The sequence below is a fragment of the Echiichthys vipera genome (assembly GCF_963691815.1).
Source record: "Echiichthys vipera genome assembly, chromosome: 11".
In the NCBI taxonomy this organism is placed as follows: Eukaryota; Metazoa; Chordata; class Actinopteri; order Perciformes; family Trachinidae; genus Echiichthys; species Echiichthys vipera.
Window position 1 is genome coordinate 21010501 of NC_139836.1, and position 24473 is coordinate 21034973.

Below are 24473 nucleotides of genomic sequence, written 5' to 3' on the forward strand. Positions count from 1 at the left end.
TTTTGTTTTAAATAAAGTTTTGAGCCGTGTGTTATAAAGTCTAGGCTTATCGCACTTAAAAGTGTTGTTGCGTTCAATTAATAACAACACTCTAATGGTTTAGTTGTAAAGTAACCTCGTCCTCCCGTTTGCAAGAGTTTGCTAGTCGGTCACACGTCTTCCGGTTCCCCCCGTCCACATGGTTGGTCTGTACACGGATATTGTTACAATCAGTGCTGAAAGCTGAAAGAAGCAGCGAGCTCTCAGCTGCTCGCAGTCCGGCTCAGTCCTGTGCTGGCGGCTGCAACTGCGTGGAACTTTTGTGACTTTTTTTGTTTTCCTGCTTTCCCTTTGTTGACGATGACCTAACTTCAGAAGCGCCTGTGTTGGCCAGGTAGTAGGGCTCTTTGTTGTTTGCAGATACATGATCGTTATAACTGTTGTGTTCAGACCTTGCTGCATCATCATGTTCCTTCTCTCAGTGCTGTAGAGTTCACTTTGTCCATACTGGATTTCCTCTGAGCCTGAAACGTTAGGCACAAATCAGTTGAATTGGTCTACTTATACTAATGGCATTTTTGTGTCATTCTCTGCTACTTTTATTTAAACTATGCAGATTAAGCGCAAAAATTACATATACATATAATAAATACATATTTGTGACATGTAGCACTCTATGTGGATGTCACAATGTTGCCTTCAGTCTGTTATCGAACTAAATCAGCTGTTGTGAAGTTCAGTGATTGTCAGTTTACACACCCAGCCTGACCAACCTGTTGCTGCATTGAAAAGTTACTGCTTAATAACCTGGCTGCTGTAGAGGGTGCACACATTAACCAAACTCTGAGCCAGCAAACTCCCCTCCATCTATCAACCCTGGTAATAAAGGGCAGGCTGTTGTCAAACACAGTACCTGTGTAGGTGGAGAGTGGCAGTGCGGTTGCTTTGCAGCTCATATTGACATATGGCTTCTCACCACAACCTGTGAGAACAGCTTGAATGCTTTGAGTCATAAGGCCTGGTTGCATATCTCTCACCAATCTCCACCACGCATCTAGGTTTTTTTTGTTTCCCCTTGAGATGGTGATTTGTAATTACTTATTGACGTGCTTTTCTGAGCATAGTTCATCATGTTTTTCGCTGAAGAGGTTGAAAACCATGAGCCGCTCTGTTCCTCCTCAAGGCTGCATCCTTGGAGTCCGATCAAGTCACTGTGTTTATAGTCCATTGGTTATGACTACACAAGTCAGGCACACTGAATTTATGGTATTAAACATTTATGAAACTGACACGGAGCTTAGCCACATTGATAACAACTGATAAGACACTGATAAGAACATAAAGAATAAAGTCAAATGTCTTTTTATATCTATTTATTTGGACATACTGGTGTGTCTTAATCCCAGTACACAATTCATACTCATTTTGAAACGACTTTATTGCCTCCTTATTTTGAAATGAAAGGCCTTCTGAATATTGAGCGCCATGGCATTGTGTTTCCTTTTCTCTGTGGGTTAGGAAGTAACTGTTGGTGCGTATGTTTTGCCCTCTCTAATATTGCACGGCAGTTGGTTGGTCTTTGTGGACACCATAAACATGATGCCACGAAGAACTGGTTTAGTACCACCAGGGTAGCGTACCCAAAAAAATACATGGAAATGTTTCTTGCTGTCACCATGGCAGCTGTTCTTGATGTGCAGGGCATGGCTGGCTAGTTGTATGAACTAAATAAGAAATTACTGTAGTTTTCTCCAGAATCCTGATCATAAATTCCCTCCCAAATGAAAGGTGTACCTGAAGTTCAGGTTGGATGTGAAGCTGGCCAAAAGATTTAATTTCTTGTCAGCTCTAGTGTCTGATTACAAAGGGGATGTTGATTAATGCCTCATACAGTAAATACTGGTTAGACTCTGAGGAAAGCTGTTCTGATCCGTCTTTCCAGTTTTGTAAAGATTATGATGACTACACCTGGCTTTGATTTAAACTGAAAATAAACTGCTGCTGGAATGTTACAGCTCAGTGTGCACAAGCAAATCTTATCTATCAAATTCAATCAATGTGAGCATGCAAATGAGTGGTTTTACTGTAGGTTATGACTATCAGACATGCACTGTCTTGAAAATGTTATATACTGGTGCCAATACCGAGTTTCATTGTGAGTTTTTTATGCCTCACAAATATAAACATCTGTTTTTCTACAAACCTTTTGTTTATATAATAAAATTAGCCAAAATTCAGTGTTTAATACTGCCATAAAACAAACCAGCCATGCAGTCTAAAGTTAGCCATGCTTTTATTTGAATCTGGAAATATTTGATTAAAACATGTTATCATTAAACATTTAATAGCTGTGTTACAGAAAGTATTTGGTCTTGTTCAAAAGAGCCCAGCCCAATGTGACTAAAGAGGAAGTAACATATTCTCATCACAGTTGCCAGTAATCACTTTTTACTTTTAATGTTTGAAGTGATCCTTTTGTATCACTTTGTAACTTTGTAATAATAATAATTCCATTATGGGCATGCACTGCAATTGTACTCGACAACAGCTCGGGCATTGTTAGTTTGCAGACTTGTTTTGGACATGCTATAGACAAAATTTATGGAAGCAATTAAGGCTGGTGGGTTTTAAAAGGGGATCGCTCTGCACTCCAGTGTGTGCTCAGGACATGCACATTTGCAATGTCTTTGTGTTGCAGGCGAAAGGCCCTATTAGAGCTCCATTCTGTCTGTGGGCAGCTGTGTGCAGAGCGAGGCACTGGTCTATTCTGTCTGTGCGTACAACTCTTCCCCAGTCTACACACGGACACACACTCCGCCACTCTATTCTCTGTTGCTCTCTTTTTAACTTTCTGTGTATTTCCATCTCACTTTTCCCTGTTTCTTTCTTGCTTCATCTTTCTGTTCTACTTATACTCTCTCTCTCTCTCTCTCTCTCTTTTCTCTTTTTATCTTTTTCACTTGTTCTCTTGCCTGAGGCATTATGCAAAGCTACCAGAAAAGGATTGTTAGCCCTGCCTTTCTGTGCTTCCATGCTATGCTCCCTATTCATTTCAGAAGCTTCCCTTTCCTCTCTGTGACCTGCAGTCATAACTGCTGCTTCGGACACACTGAAACTCATTGGCTTCAGGGAGTTAAAAACGAATACTTTATTGCTCTATGTTGTTAGTAAACTCCTTATTCCTCATTTTGTATATTCTTTCCTCATTAACATGATAGATTTGTAAGTCTGGCGTCTCAACGCCCACAGAGCCAAAGACCTGCAGTTGAAAAGAAAAGAAAAGAGGCATTCTCACATACACCAGAGAAGCACTCCCCCAACCCCCAAAGACAGGCACCAGACTCTACTTAAAAGCATTCTGGGATGCAATAGGAAGGCTCCCATCAACACACCCCACTGTGTTTTTTCTATGTGGCGATAGTGAGGAATCATCTTAATTTTAAAAAGAACTTGCCTCTGCTGTTTCTTTTCTACTCTCAGATACACGACACTAACTAAGACCGTGAGTGTATAATCACTGTTTATTCTCCTGAGCTGCTTTGATTGGTTTCATCTGAAAATATCAGCCATCGCATAGCTCCTGACTTAGATTCTGTTTCATGAAGGTAGCTTTTCTGTAGATCCAGTCTGGTGAAACAATCTGCCTATTGCACCCCTAGAAAAAAGACAAATGAAAGCTTCTGTTATTGTTTTGCACAGACATTTGCATTTTTGGAACCTGATTTTTACAGTTGGGACCAAACTAAAACATCCCCTTAAGTTATATGACTTTTATGGTTACAACCTATATATATATATATATATATATATACACACACACTTTTTATTTGTCTTTGTGTGCATGCTAAGTGTGTGTGTGTGTGTGTGTAGTGGTAGTATATGGAGCATGTTGGTTACGTCTATCATGTGTCGGCCAACACCGGATGAAAATAAAGGGTCATTTACACAAGGATGGCAACAAAAATGTCTAACTGAAGAGAGATGATGAGATGTCAGTAAGTACTGACTCCAAAATCTTGTTCCGCATCATGTCCTCTCCCCTGCCGCTCTACTCAGGCGCCACCCCTTCGTCTAAACCAAACGGACTATTTCCAGTTGGCAAGAACGCCAGTTGCTCGAGTTGCTTGCTGCATGTGTATGAAGTTCTGGACTATCTCTAGACCTGATTCTCCTGACATTGTCTAGGGTTCATATGTGAAAACAACTTATGATTCCCGACCCTAATATAGCATCCTCCAAAAGTGACTTTTTGTGCAAGCCTAGACTTGAGAACAAAGCCAATATGTCCTGACAATCCTGCTTGCACAAAGAAGGCTAATAATCATGGCGACATGTGTCATAACTCCAGGCCGTAGGCCTCTGCGGTATATTCTAATTGGCCCTCGGTAGTTGGGTTTGAGTCTGTCAGCATGTTTTACATACACCTGCAGGTCATTCCAAACAGATGTCAGTTGATGTTAAACACAATGAACTGTGTGGTAATGTTTGATTATAAAATCCAAACTACAATTTTCATTTATTATTATTATATTATTTTCCCTCAGAAAGTCAGGAAGTAGATGTAGGATGCTGCAGATGGAGAACTAACAGAAGTATCGTAATGGAGACGTTTAAGTTGATCTTAAGTTTGTATGTTAGTGGGCGAAATTTCACTCATTCCAATTTATAGCCTGGTAAAAGTAAATATGCCCGTAAGGACCTTATCACTTCACAGTAGGGGTGTAACAAGTCAATCCAACAGCTATTTGATTTGATTTAGAGTCCTTAAGAAAATATTACATCAATTACACATTCAGACCACAATTTGATTGGAATAGATGAAGTCAGAGTCATCATTGTTAAAACACACATACATTCTGCTCTAATGGACAAGTTAAATGTGTGTTTTTGACACACCTCTGTTTAATGCAGAATGAAGAACTTGCTATTAGCTGTGAAAACGCCCATAATGACATATCTTTAGCTCAAATCTTGAACCGATGCATCTGTTTTACACCTACTACACACTATGATGAGCAGTCAGATTGTCCATATGATGAGCTGGGGCCCCCTCATGAATGAATGAATGGACTGGTGAAATGTAACTCATAACTCATTTTCTTTCTTTCACTTTCAACTCACCCAAAATACATATCCACAGCGTGATAGTGGTCTTTATATAATATTAGTAATGTCACTTTATTAGTTGGTTGGTAGTAACATCACTTGCTTACACAACATAGGTGGTGGTCAGCCTAATAGAGCTGAGAAGGTGCAGTGGATTGCTAGCTGCACTGGAGGCTCCCATGTAATGTATCCCTGATGGATTAGGGCTCTGTTTAGTGTGCGCAGAACAGAACAGAACAGGCACTCATGGATAATGGAAGAAACCACAGGCGGAAAGGCAGGGGATTGATGGGGGGGAGGGGGACCGTAGTGTAATTAGTGGGGTACCTGATGTATGGAGAGTCGTGGCATGCGAGGGTCACTCCAGGGGGCAAGAGGCCCCATACCTCCCTTTACTGAAACTGAAACACCTGATCCTACGCCTGTCAAGCTTCTTAAGACTTCAGTTAACTCAGTCCTGGTCTGAGACACAGGGATCGACGCCAAATACATTTCAGGCCGCCTAAATAGAGAAGTTGTGTTGTGTTTGCAGGGTGCCTGTCACCGTGCTGCAGCCTTGGTAATCTGGTCAATAGTCCAGAACGCACTCACTGATAAAGAAATGAGGAGCTATTCAGATATCGCTCTACTGTCTGGATATGACTTATTCACATCACTATTTGTCACTGCTATCCTCTCTCTTGTGTTTGGTTGCTATGGCTACCCATTAAATTCCTAGAAACTGTATACTACTTAGGAACTGTTTTATGTAGGAAGTCAGACAAACTAACGCCCAGAAATATCTGTTTTAAAAGTAACATCCATTCAAGATTTTGCACAATCGTCCATTTTCCCATTGGGGACAATAAAGTCTAAAGTAATGCTTAATGGTGTGGATAAGTTGACATTACATGTGCATTACTAAGCTGCTCTCTGGCAGTAAATGAAAAGCTAAGTAAACATAGTGTGGGCGAGTCAAGTCACTTCTTACTTTATGAGCCCGCTTACTTGCTCTTAATGTGAAATCACGATGGAATGGGATATTTGTTGCACTAGTTTATTGTGTCTTTTTTGAAAGCAGGAGAGGTCAATACTGCATTTCATGTGAACTCAACGGTTTCACACGGCTTTGTGGATATCACTTGTGGATGTCTCTCTTCGTGTATTCGGTAATAAAGTCAGTGCGTTCCACACCCAAATCAGCATCGACATGTGACCACAAAGGAAGCGCAACCCATATACTGCAAAGGGAAGTGTGCTCGCATATGTGTGTTATAACAGTGTGTCTTCATGCCAACTAAGCAGTGAGAAGAGCAGCAGTATTAACTACTAGACTGTCAGGTTGACTTTTGACAAAGGGCAATTCTCAAAAAGTTGTATTGAGAACTGACTCCTTCCGTTTTCATTTTAGAGCTGTTGTTCTAGGTTACTGCACCTATTCCAAAATACCTTTTTTAAATTTCTAATCAAGTAGGGACTTTAAGTGCTGCCGGCTGTATTTATGCAGAGGTGGGTCACTGTCGTCAGAGAAACGTTAAGGGGAATCTGCAACAGGAGGACAGAGCCTGACTACTATCTCTAGTGGTGTGATGGCGTGTTGTTTTTGGCCAGTGTTCCCGTGCCACTGGGTACTAGGGTGATGGCCAGAGGATTCAGTGGTATGTCTTGACCTCCCTAGGACCATTTTTACGACCTCAGCCTCATTATATGAGAGAAGGGTGGCTGTGTGCTCACCCTGAATTAACAATCCACACGGCAGACTTTCACAAAAGAATGGCACTTACTTTTATTCACCCAGACTACAAAAAAACCTGACTGTGCAGAACTTTTCTTTTTGATGTTTTAATTCCATTTCCCATGACCATATCCACTACAAACCAAACATATGTCAACACCAACATCTTTCACCATAAAATGTGTTCTAGCAATGTCTTTCTGAATAGAGAAAAGTGTTTAAATTTCAGTTCATCACTAACATTGAACCTTTCATAACTAAGAATCTGATATGCATGTGTTTGACTTAAATCTCCCATGTAGTGTTTTGTTTGTTTGGTTCTCATCGTTTCATTGGTATGAAATGAGTTTCTTTCAGCTGCAGCCACCGATCAAAGTCTTGACATCAGACGCACTCCGCACAAGTATGCAGTAACCAAAGCCAATTGGTGATGGACACCAAACACCCCGTCACAGAACTTTAGGGGGCCCCAAATAGGCTTCTATTCATCTGCCTGTACAAATCACAGCCCGGGCAAAGAGCCATATTATCTTAGTTGCCCTTTCTAGTGCCCTCCTGAGTCACTGGCTATTGTGAGCCAAGAGCTGCTGTTTGTTCCCCAGAGTCCACAAATCTGACTAAAATCTCATTGTAATTCCATTAGATTTTACTCCACTGTGGAGCTCACATTTAGTTACATGGACCCAGAATGTTTTATAAGCCCAAACCACATCATAGTTTCCATTTACTATTTAAGCTTTATTTTAGTTTAGTTCTAACCAATTATGATAACATAACTGCACATTAAAGAAACTAGATTTGACTTCATGAGTCTGTCTTGGGCTACATCCATACTAACATTTTCAATGGAATTCCATTGCCAGGCAACAAACTTGGCCCTGGTTAACTTCCTGTCAGTTTGTCATTCACGTGAACTGCAACAGGAAATAAACTAGGGCACATTTCTACATTTACACCTGATGTCCACACTATTCCTGAGTTTAAGAACTGCTACTCACTAATTGTTGGTTGTAAAATATGTTGTAATTAAATTGAACTGAAGGGAGAGGTAGCACATCCAGTTGCAGGGTCATGCTTTATTTGATATCTACAATGCCTTCTTAAAATGATTGTGTACAATATCAGGGAGTAGTTCTAGGCGATGATCCAGGATTTTGTATGACAGCAACAGTAAGTTTTAGCTTATTTTAAGTAGTGAAAATGAAAATCAGATCTGATCAGTAGAGGCTCCAAACAAGTGCTCCAACAGTTCTCTCTCCATTGAGCTCTGGTTTCCCCATCATGAGGAGGTGGCTCATTAAGTAAGCATGGCTCAAGGGTTGAATTCACACTCGGCCTGGCCTCTCCCATGACCCCACTTGCTAGTCACTACACACAAGTGCAGGTTAGCATAGACAGACATGCATGTAGACACATACTCCATTCTCATCGTCTCCCTGATCAAACGCATCACTCTTCAGTCACACAGCACACTGTAACAACCTTAACACATGACCTTCATGCTCATCAACTCTCACTCTAACACACACTCACACAAGCCCTGCTGCATTGCTGCACCCATTACTCATTGTCAGTCCAAATCACTAAGGTAATCTGCAAAACTGATCAAGAAGAACATTCCCTTCTCCAACTTCCACCACCACCGACAGCCCCTCTTGCCTGCGGAGGCCCAGTTGTGCTCCACTGACTCTCCAGGATAAATGGAGATAATGGGAGTCATATGCTAGCAGTTGGTTTGGGGCAGGCCTACATGAAACATTTATAGTCTTCATGTAGTCATGGGGCTGGAGAAGAGGGAAGGGAAGGAGACGAAGACATGACTAGACTGGTATAACATTTGTCCACGAATCCCTGTTAAACAACATGCCCTCCTTTTTTTATGATTTTATGAATAATTTTCTCCGCGTAATTTACTGTCCCACAAAACCTATTTAATGCCCAGTGCATGCCTGCATGCATGCATCCATCCCTCTTAAGCATGTTATATAAGTGCAACAACCCTCACTTAACATGAAACCACATGTTACACAGGCAGGATAACATAGGCCTGGAAGATCCATTAGCTTCATGTGTTGCCCCACAGCAGAAATCTGTCATTAGCCAACAGTTGATTGGAAGGATCTGAACCATGCTGGTACTCTCTAATTGGATACTGTCTGTGTGTTTGGTGGTTGGCTGATGAAGGAGAAAAGCTCAAGCCCAAGTTCACTGAAGCCACTCCTACATTTTTTAAGGATAAAGGAAGCACAACTGGACCTGCCCATCATTTACCTAGATCTTTCCCATGCATTGACATCAGACCGGTAGAGCAGACATGACAAGGCATGTTAAGCATATGGACTATCTGCCTTACATATAACTCCCTTCCAGTGTTTTAAGAGTTTGTGTTTACTGCAGTAGCTACTGTCCATGCTTTACCATCTGTGGGTGCAGGCAGTCGATGAGGCTACCACAACTCCATTTATGTTCCTTACTATTCGTGCTTCTGAGCCACATCTGTAGCCGTGTGTTGGGAGTGCTGCCTTTCTCCAGTTAACTAAATTTGGTTTCTGTTACAACTTGTTTAGACTCCCATATGTTCTGCGGATTATGTTGACATGCCAAACGTTCCATTATTTCTGAAGGTCAGGAAACTATTTGGCACATGGTAGCACATTTTGTTTACAAAGATCATAGCTTTATAGGCATGTAGCTATATGGAGAACTGAGTGGTTAAATTGCTATAAGTGTCAGGGTGGTAAATGTTGAATGGAAAAAAAACAAGTCAGCACTCCATTTTCTCAACAATGTCAGCAGTGAAAATGCACAAAAAAGTAAATTTTACTTAGTCAAAAATGTGTCTTCTCCCTTATTGAAGAGTCTAGAATCTGCTAATGACAATTAAAGATCCAAGTGAAGTTACAATACAGTAACTGCAGTTTGCATGCTTCTCCTCACCTAGGGGCAGTAGTGGATAATATATTTTTATAGGGATTTACATTAACCTAGGGCTATATATTCCCTAGACATTTTTATATCTCTTCCTTCATTTTCTGTTTTTAACTCTTTATTTATCTTTTTTTTTGAAAAGAAAAAAACAGTGAGCAAGTACTGTAAACGTTCAAACAAAGTATAGATATGTAGATGCTTTTTATTCTCTTTGGCTTGTTTTCCCTTTCTTTTCCCCCCTATACATACTAAATGTATGTTTATTTATGTTCGTCAATGCATGTATTTTCTTCTTCTATTACCTTCCATATTGCCCAGTGGAGAAGAACTTTATCTCAATATATCTCAATATCTGCTCACTTATCCAGTTTGATGTTAATCACATTGAACTTTCTGGTAATTAAACCAAAACAACAATTTCTAAATCAAATTCCCCCAGGTATTTCAGATAAGCTTAGATGTTTGAGTCAGCTGTTATTGTCAATTTAGACAACTAAATTGCGATTTCTTTTTTTTAATTTTCATGATATCGTTACCACTGCAAGATGATAAATTCTAATATCGAATTATCGCCTTGACCTTGTATTAGATTGTTGTCTTCAATAGATTTCTGTAAAAGTAGGGGGACAATGGCCGCCGTTTGCCTGCCACTGCTTTAGGCAATGAATGCTCAAGTCTGTACCTTGTTAAGGCCCATCTCTTTGCTCGTCTTGTCTGCCAGCCAGGCACACCCAAAAGATGGATTTTTGTCCTCCTACGTTTTCACCTGTGGATTCGGTGTGGCAAAGTGGAAAATAACTATGTTGCAATCTTCTGTTCTGTCTGTGTGTATTTACAGTAAATAAGTATTTATATTTTCCCTAATTTACTCACCACTTTCCTTCACAGGAATCGGCAACCTACCTCCACCACCGCCATCAACACTCGAGGGCTGCTCTGCAGATGGGAGGTCACCAGTCGGTCATCTGTTTCGCAAAAATGCACTACCTGTCCTCCAGCCTCATCTAAGATGGCTGCCTGTAGCCTTCCCCTGCAACCGAACAGACTGGAGCAGAGCTGCAAGTTACCATGGTGATCATTTTTTTGAAAACACTGGAAAAGAAGAAGGGTGTCAATGATGTAAGGTCCAAGAACACAGAGAGACGGCTGGTGAGAGAAACTTAACCTTTTGAGCTTCACACAAAGCAAACCGGTTGTCGACTATTGTGTTTAATCTGCACAGTGTTCCCATATTAGGCAGTAGTCAGTAAAATGAATGATTATATTACATCATTGCATGCCACATACGCCTCTAAGTCACGTATCCCTTGCACAATAAGTGTAAGAATGCTAGACCACAATCTAATAGCCTGTTCATAAAAGTAAGAAAGTCGATTGTCATTAATGTCGAAGTGAAATGAAGATTAAGCTTTTTTTTTTTCACTTTCTCATTTATTTACTTTACTAAACTACACCCCCAGGACCCAGCTAGATGAGAAGAGATCAACTTAATCTTTGTGCATTCAGTAACAAGATGTCCAGGATGTGTTTAGCTTAACGTTAGCTTAACAATAATATTTCAAGCAGGAGGTAACTTAGTCGTAGCTGTAGCTTAGTCGAAGTAAAAAACAGCTTGTATGTTGAGTATTTAGCATCTGTTAAACAGAAAATGGAACAAGATAATCTGGGTTTAGAATAGGGTTGGCAACCGTACCTTGAAAAACTGAATCATCCCGTATTCAGAAACAAAAGTACGCTTCCCGTATTGAGCTGAAAAGGGACGCACTTTGTCCCGTATTACCGTGCGAATCAAAAATAGTATGCAAAATGTCAATAGAATGAATGAATAAATGGCGCCTTAAAAAATGTATGGTAAACTTATTCTCAGCATCTCCTGCTCTGTGACCAGCACACTCTGTGACCAGCACACTCACACACGAGTATGACGAATCTGAGGGATATTGAAGTGTCGAGGTATTGTTGTTTGCGAAGAAGATACCAAGACAACAAAGCAGTATGGAGGGAAGTGATGCCGACAGTACTTTACAGGTCTCGGGCGGTACATCTTCTAGCAGCAATGCAACTACTCCTCCGAGAAAAAAAACAGAAAAGAATGCAAAAATACTAAGAGGAATGGTTAGAAGGAAAAACATGGGTGGAAAAAGTGCACAATACCATATTTGAAGCACACTGCGCTATGACTTTTTCCATAGTCCATGGTGGACTAAAAGTGACAGGCTTCCAGTGGTGGGCAGTGGGCACACAAGAAACATAAGGGACATTAAAACTAGGGGAACCCAAGACCAATTTATTGTCCATCAGGCAAATAATGATTTGAACACCCTGGTTAATATGGGAAAGTACAATGAATGTCTGGATTGTATGGAGAAATATATAATATTATTATTTTCTGTGTAATAAACAAGTACAATTGCTAGATGAGTACATTAAGTAGATACATAATACATCAAACCAATACATAGATGAATAACAATAATTAATTAAAGGAGAGCTCTAAATGAGGAAATGTCTTGCTTAAAGTTTGACTCTGTGGCACTGAAAGACAAACAGCTCCTGGCTGCAGCAAGAGCTCAGAAGAAGTACAGAAGGAAAACACAAATAGACTGACAACTGAAGGCTACAGTCATGGCCTTTGAGGCACAAGTGTTTTTTGTTTACAAGTTTTACTCACACGTTATGTTCTGCTTTGTGTTGTTTTATATTCATTTATACAGTTTTAAGTTAAGTAGGAAAGACATTCTTTTATTCTGAAGGAGTTAGCTTACAGAATATTTAGCTAACAATACTGCATGTAACGGTAGCATCTTAGAAGTCTTGTCCAGTTAGGATGCTACTGTACGTTTGACTATGTTAATGTGTAAACTTGACATTTCTTTTCACATTTGACAGATAAGTCAGCTAAAATGTCTTCTCCTGTTTTTGCTGTGCATGTTGCAAAATAGAGGAGTATTTACATTTAAGTGGTTTCTCACCCATCCAGCTAAACACCAGACTACCCAGATGAGTTGCCTCCAATTTGTAATCTGTTCAAACCTTTCACTTTCCCAGTTACTACACTAAACAAATATTATAAATCATTTTTCTCTACAAAAACTACTTAAGCCTTGTGGGAGTGTATCAGAAAATAGTTACAAAGTCCAGGAACCATTTGGCTGATCATGTTTTGCCTGCAGGCAAGCATTGCAAAAATAGTTTTTACCTTGAGAGCCTAATTAGGTTGAGACATCTTTTCTACACTATTGTAAGACTTTGTTGTAAACTAAATCAGTCAATATATGAAGGCTTTTGGACACTTTAGATGTCCATTTAGCTAGCTTAATATTACCTTTTCACCCATCAATTAATTGTGTTAAAGGCCTGAGGTTTTAGTGTTTGTTTTATCTTCTGCAACATAAGAGCCTTTATTTTGAATTGTATGCCCTGTATCTGAGAAAGATTTGTGTGGGGGTGGTAATCTCAAAGTGAGTCAGAGCAATTTATCTTCCTTTTGTTCTTCGTGCAGACAGCCACCACCCTGTAGTGTGAGAGTGGATAGGTGTCAGATTAGAAGATAGGTGTGTATAGACAATACTGTTTTATACACCCTAAATAACATTTGTTAGGTATAAAAACTAGAGAACAAAAAAGGTGCCGTTAAAGGGATAGTTTTGAAGTGGGGTTCAATGAGGTACTATAGTTAGTGTATTTCCTACAGTAGATGGTGAGCTACATGCCCCTAATTTGGAGAAGCAGACAGTAGTTAGTTTTGTTAGATGCTAACCCCTTTAAAATGCACAGTCACACAATAGTGCCGGCTGAATTTGATTTGCAGTAGCCGCTGACTAAAGCTCCATCTCTGGAGTTGCTGCCTGCTCTCCTCCCGGCAAAGTAGTCTCGTAGCAGTGGGAAGCAAGGCAGAGGGACCGCGGGATACGGTAGCTAATACTTGTCTCATTTGTAGTCTGATAAACAGTAAATTCATCTAATTCAGCTATTTTCCAAGATACTGTAGCAAAAGAAAAAGTGTGGGCTCTGGTATATAAACTGTATATAAAAGAAAGCAAGGGAAGGGTTTTAAGGGAAAGTTACCAAATCTGAACATGAGATCAATGAGTCATGCTCTCAAATTAAACAACCACTCTTATTAAATAAAGATGGGGGGAAAAGCACTGTACTTGTTTGATTGTGGTTTGATGGCAAACATGTTTTTTGGTTATTTTGTGTCCCCCTGACTCCTGGTCCTTGCCTGTCCTCCACAGCGTGAGCTCCACACCATGAGCAGAGGGACCACCCTCTTGTCCTGTGGAACTGTGGGTGAGTTATCTCCATTATCTCCATTTATGTCTTTCTGTTAGTCTCTACTTCTTTCCTCTTTCATACTATAAAAAGTCCCATCTTTCTGTTATTCACTCACGAATCTCAATCTGGACAATAATAATGATTAAGGCGTGTTCCTTTGTCATTATATAAATTCACAAATGTAATAGCATCATGGATTGCCCCTTTAATCCCTTGAAAAATTATACTAATCAAAGTCAGCGACCCCTACTATAACCATATCATTGTTCATACACACAGGTCTCTCACTTCTCTCTTTCTCTGTCAGTCACTCATCTCCCTCTCATGATCAGGGTGCACCTGCCTCCACACAACGTTGCACACCGCTCTCATGGGAGTGAACTGTAATTGAATATGCTGTTTCCTATGTCAACAATTTCCCCTTGGCTCTGCTAATGTTGCAGCAAGTGCCCTCTTTGTTAAAAGACATGCTACTGTAAATTCAAGCCCTCACTATCGGTCACTGTCTTCTCTTTCATGGTGACTTCACAGGGAGCAGCGTGGCTTACTGTTTCCACCGTTTCCACTGTTGATGTTGACATTCATTGTCTAGCATGTCTTGTTAGTTCAACCAGCACTTTGTCTCTTGCTTTCAAAGGGTGACCTTTTGAAGTTCATCCCTTTCGCTCTTTGTCAAGTTGTTTTCCTAACGTTCCTGTCAGGTTGTCACTGTAGCCCCCGTACATTGTTTGTCCACCCAAAACAATGATTTCCGTCTACCAGTCTGTGAGAGAGCATGCCAAAATTAGAGAGGGCATCCAAAAGGACGGGATCTGGATCTGCAAGGGGCTCTTTTTGCCAAAAGCTTAAATAGGCTCATAACTTGATCACTTGGCTTAGTAACTCAAGTCACTATGGTATTTTACTGTAGGCGCATTATCTCCCACAACTGTGTGACTCTTTTGTGCCGATGGTGAGACAGCTGGCAAGCCATACTGCTTTCCAAAGAATATTCTGCTAACCACTTGACAAGCCAGAGTTACTTGCCAACTGTTTCACTGGCTGATTCTTATCTTATTCTTATAATATTTTTGTGGAATCTGCAGTTTTGCAGGTCCAGGTTTTAGTCACTCTGGAGTGTGGATCTTGCTTGTCAGCTGGACACCTCAAAAACAACGCCCATAACATTCGGTGGAACAACCTGTTTTGTACTGCGAAATAGTCTGATTTCATTGGTGATATAGGATTTGTACCAAGGACAATGTTTTTTGTCCTCAACTATGAAAGTACATGGTGACATACTTGATGCTCATACTATAAAGAATATGATGCATATAATGAAATTGTTCTGTCATGCTGTCGACCACAATACCATATAATGTACCATAATGAGCACTACCACATTTTTCATTAAAAAAATAACCAATTTCTTCAGACATGAATGTCTTCACATTGGTTTGAACTGTGCAGCTGCAGTGTTCCTCTTGGCTTAATGCTGCCATTCAACATAGGACTGAGGACAGATGATTCTTTTTTAAGATACTGCAAAGCTTCTGTTGATCTTTGTGCTGAGTGGTGTGTAACCACCCTCAGTGACATTAAACGTATGTTCAGTTTCAGTGCAGTTACAATGATTTTTTTTCTTCACATTTTCCATCTTTGTTGGAGAGAGGAGTAACCGTTCAGCTACCAGCTGATCATTCCCTCTTGCCTTAAGCCTGTCTCGGTTTGTTTTCTGTGAAGTATTCCTTCCCGACGATATTGCCTTTCTTTTAAGCTGGAATTTGTCATGATGTAATGAACATAATACACGCTTTGCGTATAATTTATTAAAAGACAGAGACTTATAAAAAAAGGCTGCTATGGTCAATGAGAGTGAGTTTGTATGTTTTGAATATTGCAGAGGCAGATCGGTGGCTGGACCTGGGGCAAAGCTATGCCATCCAACAGAGAGCTCCGTGCGAGTCTGGTGCCAGTCTGGAGTGCCTGTGGGATGTGATGCCTGAGCCAGGGAGCTGGCACTGGGCCAAGGAGCCCGGCAGCGCCACAGCAATCACCAGTCTGATAAAAGATCTCAGCCTTGACAACTGCGGCATGATCAGCCCCTACTCCCACACCACACCCACCACTGCTCACTACACCACTACAGCTACCAACCAAGCTCCGACGGCACCCCCAAGCAAACGTCAGTGTCGCTCCCTGTCATTCTCCGATGATCTCAGTGGGTTCCGCTCATCTTGGAGGCCTCAAGGCTCCAGAGTGTGGACGACGGTGGAGAAACGAAGGTGCCACAGTGGAGGAAGTGTGCGTGGAGGAGGAGGAGGGGGGTGTTTCTCAAGCGGTCATTTTCCCACCATGCAGCGAAGCTCCAGCTTCAGTTTGCCCTCACACAGCAGCATCCCCACAGATGGAACTCTGGATCTGCCTTTCTTCAACCAGAAACTGCCTCTCCACCCTCAATTCACTGCCTCTCCAGTCTCCCCTACCTCTCCGTCCTCGCATCATCACCACTCCCCCCATCACCACTTTCTAAGGCCCCTATCCCTCTCCCACGAGCAGATCAGCCTGCCAGAGCTCCAGAGGGAAGAGCCGTCTGAGGCCAGCTCTCCAGACTCCACCCCAGAATTGGGAAGGCGAGCCGGCCTGAGGGCCAGAAGCACTGGGTGTCTGTCTCGGAGCAGGTCCCAGCCCTGCGTGCTGAACGACAAAAAGATTGGCATGAAGCGCAGGAGACCAGAAGATGCCCAGGAGCAGCGGCCCTCCTTGGACCTAGCAAAGATGACTCAGGTTAGCTGGAAATGTTGAACTCATGTTGACATGCAAAGAGAAGCACTCGCACTCACACTCATTTGAAATCATAATATAATTTGACTAAAGAGTTTAGTATCACTTTCCTATACTGATTAAACATAACTCAGTACAATCTTATTCCTAATCTTGCTTTGATGCTGCAAAATGTACTCTATTGCATTAGTTACATCCTCGACCAAACACACTCACCACACAAGCACCTTTTTGTTCTTCGACCTAGGGGAAGTTCAAGAGATCCTGTAAACCTAACTGGGCCCATCTCTCTCTGAGTCTGATCAGGGACTGGATTAAATCAAGCTGAATTAAGTTTTCTGGGTCGTTGCTCCGAGGCTTCAGGGCTAAGTGATCTCAGGCCTCTCTCCCTCCAGCTCAGGGAGTGGTGCTCACTAAAGAAGCATTCCTCATGTTCGGTCATGCTGCCTAGAGCCTCGCTCTAGCAAGCCCGGCTCCGGTTTATCATTTCATTTACTCTGTTGGGTAAACAACCCATCCGAAGGTTGGACCCCTCACCGTTCATTTGCTTCCTCTCTGGAACTTCTGCCCTGTATTTCCATCTTTCATTCCTTGTAAGCCTTGACCTTTTTCTTTTGCCCTCTGTCTACTATCAGCTAGAGCAACCACATCTGATTATTAGAGCTCTGATTTCTTTTCCCATGACAAAATTTGTTTGCTCTTTTGAAAGGTCAGAGGAAGCATTGAAATAGCCTGAGAGTAAAAATGAACCTTGGACAAACCCAAACCCATAATGTAACTGTAGTTTCCAGTGCTCTGATGTTGCTTGATTTTTTACCATCCTACTTCATTATTAATTTGAATGCTCTTGAAATTCTTCTGAAGTTATAGCAGCAAGAGCTGGCACCGATGCCATAGCCAACCTGTACTTAGACGCCTGCATAGACTCCTGTATATTCCTGCTTTCCTGTTCTCGTATGATTCATATGATCGCTAGAATCTTCCTTCATCATACTTCCTCATGGAAATATTGTCCCTTTCCTGTTCTCTTATTAGAAAGTACCATCAATGTATTCATCTACCCCTCCCTTCCTTTTCCCAAAGATTTGTGTTCCCAGCCAGTCACCCTCACGACCTAGCCAGGGTTGGATCAACAGGGCTTTGGTAATGGAGCCTAGCAAGCATGTTTCCTCTAGTCATGCCAACTGCTAGGAAGGGAAAATCAAGCATGGTGATCACACATATAAACGCACAGATACACAAACGCACACATGGAGTCCGTTTTTTGTTACCTGCTTTCAGTAAAGCTTGAATGCAGGAGCACACCTCTGCAGAGTATTCAAGACCATATCTGTTCTTTGCGGTCAACAAGCAGAGCCATTGTTTCTCACCTCAGACTTGAGTGATTGCATGTACTCAGCACTTTTGAAAGGAGTCATGTTGTGCAGGTTAGATTAGTTATTTTTGAATCTATGGTTACTGTGTGTACGTGCTCACTCGCTTGCGTGCCTGGAGTGAGGAAAGTAAGTACCAAGGCAACACAGTAGCATAATTTAAAACATACTGTATTTACTCTTTGACTTCAACTTCTTTTTCTTTTCCTAGGCTAAACACACTTAACTGATGTTTGTCTCCTTAGCTGTTTTCTCATTTGAACTCTGGACAATGTCTGACCAGTCTGGTGCAGTCATTGTCCAAAGTTGCCCTTTCACATATGAAGCACACAAGAGATCGTCCATGTCAGACGCATGCTCACTTACTGGAAATACTCATTTGGTTAAAGCGGGGAGTCAGAGTCCAGTCCAGGTAAAAGACGTCCTCTAGTGTGCCCAGGAACCTAAACAAGCAGGGTTGTACTAAATTAAATTGAAGCTTATTGTAGTCGTCATTGGTGTCCAATCCTGCTCCTGGGGGGCCGCTGCCCCGCATGTTTTAGGTTTCTCCCTGCCCTAGCATCTGAGTCTAACAATTATCAAACTTGTGACGAGCTTCAGCTGCTTGATAACGAGCACACTATTAGAATCAGGTGAGTTGGAGCAGGGAGAAACTTAAAACATGCAGGGCAGCAGCCCTCCAGGAGCAGGATTGGACACCCCTGGGTTAAAGAGGTTGTTTGTCTCGGTGAGTGCCAAGGGAAAGCTCTAGTAACTGGCCAACTGTCTGGAAAAGGAAGTGATAATGTGGAAACACAGGCTGGTTGAAACCTGCGACTGTTAACCGTCAGGAAACAGATGAGAGTCACTGACTCTAATGGGAATTAGGTTCTTTGTGTGATTTGCAGAGAGGATTTATACCTGCAGTTGTAGATGTCAGAATCACATCACATTTCTGGCGTTTGACTGACCACCAGCCATAACCATCAGCTCTTCCCCTGGCTAGACCCCCCCCCCCCCCCCACACACTCACTCCCTTCATCACTACAGTCATCAAAGAATCTCACTGAGCCCTGCCTTCGGGCGTAAATTACTTCTTCTCACACCTACACACACCTACACACACTTGCCACCATACCTCGTCCATTTTTATAGATGCGTGGATGAGTAATGCAGTCCATGTAAAGAAAAACAAGTACTCTTTGCATATTTGTCACGGCAAACTTTGTCTCTACAAAGAAGGAGCGGCTTGTCCTACCGGTACAGACATGTTTATTTTTTTTTTTATTTGTTGGCCTACCTAAATGGAGGAGGTTGTTGTGTAGTGTTTTGGAAGTATGGGGGGTTAAGGATTGTGTGGGTCAACATATTACAAGTCCCACGGATGTGTTGTCAGTGGAACATGGTGTAATTTGGCCTCTAGATTCCTCAACCACGTCAATGAAGGCGGGTGTGAATTCTGGGGATGCATGTCGTGCTAAACGGCTACAGCTCGACTACCGTAGGGATTTACGTGCGACCACCCCCAAAATTCCTTGAATATCAACCCCCCCTCCCCGTCAGCCGTGTGCATCAGTTCACACCTCCGTCCTCTGCCTCATTTTCATCCCTGATTGCCCACTCTCCTTGGCCCATCATTGTCTTTTCCTTGGCATAGTGGGTGTAGCAAGCTGTCAGACAGGGAATGTTATCTCTCGATTCTAGGTCACTTTGCTGAATGCTTGTTGATGCAGTCACACTTTGCTTTTGAGGAAAGCACCATGAGACGCCAGTTTCGTTCAGATTGTTTCATTTGTGTGTCATCTTCGTAGACCCAGTACCAGTACAACTAACAAATTAAGTTCATGTTCATGTTAGTTTAGCCAATATTTGTGCATTCAGGAGAGAAATGGCAGAGTGATGAAAGGGGGTATTATTTCTGCAGGGAAGCTGGCAGACACACTCCTCACTCCTATCTATTAATATCTTCTTGCTGGCCCAAGCCTCTTACCCTCCTTTCTCCATCTCTCTCCATTCCTGGGATGGCAGACATGGTGATCATAGCTGAGCGTCAACCCCCGCAGACTCTATGGAACACCTAGGTGGGCGTCGTGAGGTGCGGTGCTCGATGTGTATCGGGACTCGCTGTGACTTGTCCTGAACGTGCTCTGTAAAGCATCTCCAAAACGTCTGCTTGTTCGGCCTTTGATCCAGCTTGACATATTTATCATTTTTCATCTTACTTGTAGGCATTTCACCTGCCATGCATTCTCTCTGCGGTACAGTGAATAGCAGACAAAGACGGAGCAAAGGCAGACAGACAGATAATTGAAGTGGAGGTGTGCAAGTATGTGGCCTGGCTGTCAGAAGTGAGTTAGGTCTTTGCTCGCACCTCTGCCCTCTCCTTTTGTTTTATAGTTGTTTGCTGTTGGAGGTCTGTTTGCCTGTCTTCCTCTGAACTGTTTGTGGCGGGATGTTGTTTGTCTGACCTAATTTCAACACAGAGCTAATCCACAGAAAAAATATTCATATTTTGAAACAGTAAATAGAGTGCATGCAGTACCCTGCATAGGTTTTCTTCTTTTTGAGTGTGTGTATGTATTTGTGTCAAGTTCACAGCAGGTCGTTTGCCAGAGTACTTAGCCGGGTAGTGTTTGTTGTTTATCCCAATTATCAGGTGGATATTTGCCTAACCTCTTGGCTTGTGCTTGCGCTTCTACCACAGCAGCTGCCTTTCGATCCCCATGTTGTAGATTATAAATGGCTACAGTGGAAGTTCTGGTTGCGTTGATCATGATTTAGAATAATGGATGATATCAGTTATATGTATATAATAGTGTTTTATTGAATTGCTTCGAAGAATAATGATAAGAAAAGGAAAAAGTTGGCTTGCTGTTGGAGAGTAACCCAAAATGGACCGCATGAATGGAATGAAGTTATAATCCACAAGATTTTCATTATATTCTACCCCTTAACTTTGTCTTCATGAGAACATTGTGTCATCATGAATCCTCTCAGTCCACTGTTAGTTTGGCTGTGTTGTAATGGAATCAAGAGTTGCTCTTCTTCTTTTGCATGTCTGGCGTGTTTGGTGCCCCTAGTGGTGAAAACTTAAAGGAGCACTCCACTGGGCATGGGCTCAAGACATTAAACACATCAACAAAAAGCCCCCATTACTAACAGGAGGGTTTGAAAGAAGTGGCAGTTTAGAAAGAAGGAAGGGTTTAATTAAAAAGTTTAATACTGGGAAATGTAGTGGGTTATCCAGTGTTTTTGGAGATTGATATTCAAAGGTCCCATATTGTAAAAAGTGTATAAGCAGGTCGAGGTGCTATATAAATACCATGAAAATATCAAAACAGCTTTGATTAAGCAAGTAACCTACCCAACTGCTGTTAATGGCAGTGGCCTATGTGAGACATGACAGCATAGAGAGTTAGAGAGCCTACGTGTGTGTGGTCATGGTGAATATGGTTTGTGTGTGTATTCCATCTGGGTGGGGGTATGCTCAAGTGAAAGGAAAAAAAGGCAAAGCTGGGTACACACAGCAGAAATCTAACCCTGCTCCCCCTCAACCTACCACCACACCCACCTAAATCCCAGTCAGCCAGGTTTTATAGAAAGCATATTGTGGAGAAGCTGCCTCTTCCCCCCTTCGTCCTTCCTCTTGTCTCCTCCTCTGCTGTGATAATTAGTAGTGGGGGTAATACCAGGGGTTGAATAGAGAGACCAGGGACTCAGAAATCCCCTTTTCCACTCTAGTGGGGTAACTACAGCAGAAGGCCTATTACTCCTCACATGAGCACCTCAAGCGTTTGCAGATGCGGTATCCTGTGTTTGAGCAGCTTACATGTAAAGTTAATCCAGCAATAGGGAGCATAGCCAGACAGGCAAAATCCTGCGTTATAGTTTTCTTTTGGACCGTGCTAAATCAGGGCAGGGATAAAAAAAAAGTGAGCCTACTAAAGTGAGACTTAAGAAAGGGAGACTCCCAGCTCATTGTAACAGGAAAAGCAATGTTCTAACACACTGGGGAACATTTAGAGGTGTCCGTCATGTAAGCCGAGGCTCTATAGAGAAAAAACCTCATCTCTATTCACCTCCATGCCTCCAACATCTGCTGCTGGGGCACTCCAGAGATCATTAACCCCTTCACTGCGCTGCACGGCTGCCTTTCTTTGTTGCAGAGAGGAATTCAGGGTGGAAAGAGAGCATGAAAGACAACTTCTTAGTAAATTAAATCTCTCTAAGGTCAAGTGTAGAGAGCAAAATCACAGGCAGCTGTTGACATGCAGGTTCTCCTCAACTCTCCACAGAGTGCAGAACCACAAAACATCCTAACCACGATACAGGTTTGGGTTCCCAGTCATGCCATATGCGTTTCACAGTCGCCTCCACAGTGATAAATAGGCCTAGAGCACAGTTTGAAACGAGATACCTTTTGTGGTTTGCAAATCATCTCAATGTTTTGTGTGTTTTTCTTTTTTTTTCTTTTTGAGCCTAGAAGGTTTTGTGTACGTTCTTCAGTGGCTTGTGCGTGTACTCGTGTTTACATGTTCACATGCCGTTGATGAAAGGGAACGCCAGCTGAAACCCAATTTCAAACTGACATTCTGGAAAACCCTGAGCTTGAATTCCCCCTTGACAAACCCCTCTACTTTTATAGCCTCATTACAGTGATGCCAGAATGTGAACATGAGCTAAAGTATACAAGCCAACATCTATTTTCCCTCTTTGTCTCCTCTGTACAGAAACTTCAGACTTTTCAGAGCTTGAGCTGCCCCGGATTCTCAGCCACCGACGGCTGCGAATCAAACCTGCCTCCTCCTATCTTTAACTCCTCCAGCCAACCAGATTCAGACTTCACTGCAGTGTCTGGGCTGGTACTGGAGTCACGGCAGGAAGTTGCAGGAGATGACGAGGAAGATGATTCATCCTACGAGGAGCTGGACAGCGACTCGGCTTGTAGTGTGGACTCGCGGCCCGGCTCTCCTATAGGCATTGTGGACGGTAAATGCACCCTCTGGAAGGGTGATTGTGGGACACAGAGGGACATTTTCCAGCTGGGGGGAGAGCTGGACCTTGACCAGATAGAGAAAAACTGAACGTTTTATAGGAGATTTCAAAAGACTGTGTCTGGACTGTTGTAGAAAGTTATTGGACATTGATGATGTACCAAGAGATGGATGTTAAGGAGGGCTGTGAGGAAGAGTGGAGGAGTCGACTTGGAAAGTGATAAAGACGATAAAGGATTAAGTACGTTGTTAATGGCTGCCTTTTTTAATGACACATTTGCCTTGAACATTCTTACTGTTTGAATCAAAAAGCAGTGACTTTAGTTGTTTTTTGTTTTGGGTTTTCAGCTTAACTCAGGAGTAGGAAAGTGAGGGTTAGTCTTAAAAAAACTCCCAGCCCCCACTTTTAACCTGATGACCTTTCCAAAGTCAGCTAACATTAGGTTTGTAGTACTGTAGCACTAGCTGGGCTCTCCTGTATTTAGCTGTATTTTTTCTCAGAGAAAGATGAAACAGGGAGGAATAAAAGACAGTAAGGAGTATCTTCTCGCGGGCTTATCCTTGACCTTCTTCTTTGTCTTTTGTGCACACATGAAAATCAGAATTTTTTTATTTTTTTGTTTTTATTTTGCTGAATGTAGGCTCAATAAGCTTTACGAGGAGTTTGGAAAATGACAGTGCCTTCTTTTGGATGCTTCCTCTACCGCTTCTCTAGCCTCAATGGAAGCCACCTTTTCTGACCTTTTTTTTTTTTGTAGTTCCTTAATATGCAAATTGTATATTTGAATTAAACACTGAATCTCAAGTTTTCAGTTCTAATATCAATGTATATTTTTCTAAGTGACTGTTTTGTATGAGCTGTTTGTGAAGGAGCAAGAATGCAAGGCCTTTCTTCTGACAGAATGGACATGAAATAAATTTACAACCTGCACTCATACGTCTGGTTTAATTTCAGCTTATTAATGCTTGTTTCCAAAAAAGTGAGATTTCCATGTCTTTCTATGAATTATAAAGCCGATTGAGGTATGATTATAAATACTGTCATAGTGTCAAAACGTTAAACCCACAGCGAAATCCACTCACCCTCAATTCAGAAACTGTGACTTTAAATAAGCTGCCAGGACTTCAGTATGGTTGTGATGTCACAACATTACTATGTATAGGTTAAATGTGCTGTTAGGGTCATTCCGTGGCTGCAAAGAGACCAGAGACCTGAAAATGCTGAACAATCAGTGCAGACTGTTTTGTTTTTTTTTCAAAAAGGGGCTTAAAGAGAATGAATACATATATATTCAGACAGCCACTATGAGAAAATGTTTTTTTAAACCCTAAAACATATAAACATGATCTAGTAGAAAC

At 41.9% G+C, this 24473-nt stretch overlaps 1 protein-coding gene across 1 annotated transcript; it reads left to right on the plus strand.

Annotated features, from left to right (window-relative positions):
* The first annotated feature begins 234 nt into the window (after positions 1 to 234).
* LOC310954147 (protein FAM53B-like) lies at positions 235 to 24016 on the plus strand. The gene is made up of 5 exons (XM_083923473.1): positions 235 to 373; positions 10616 to 10876; positions 13966 to 14020; positions 15888 to 16771; positions 22851 to 24016. Exons 2-5 carry the CDS (start codon positions 10796 to 10798, stop codon positions 23202 to 23204), a joined length of 1374 nt encoding a protein of 457 aa, XP_083779599.1. The 5' UTR covers positions 235 to 373; positions 10616 to 10795; the 3' UTR covers positions 23205 to 24016.
* The last annotated feature ends 457 nt before the right edge of the window (positions 24017 to 24473 follow it).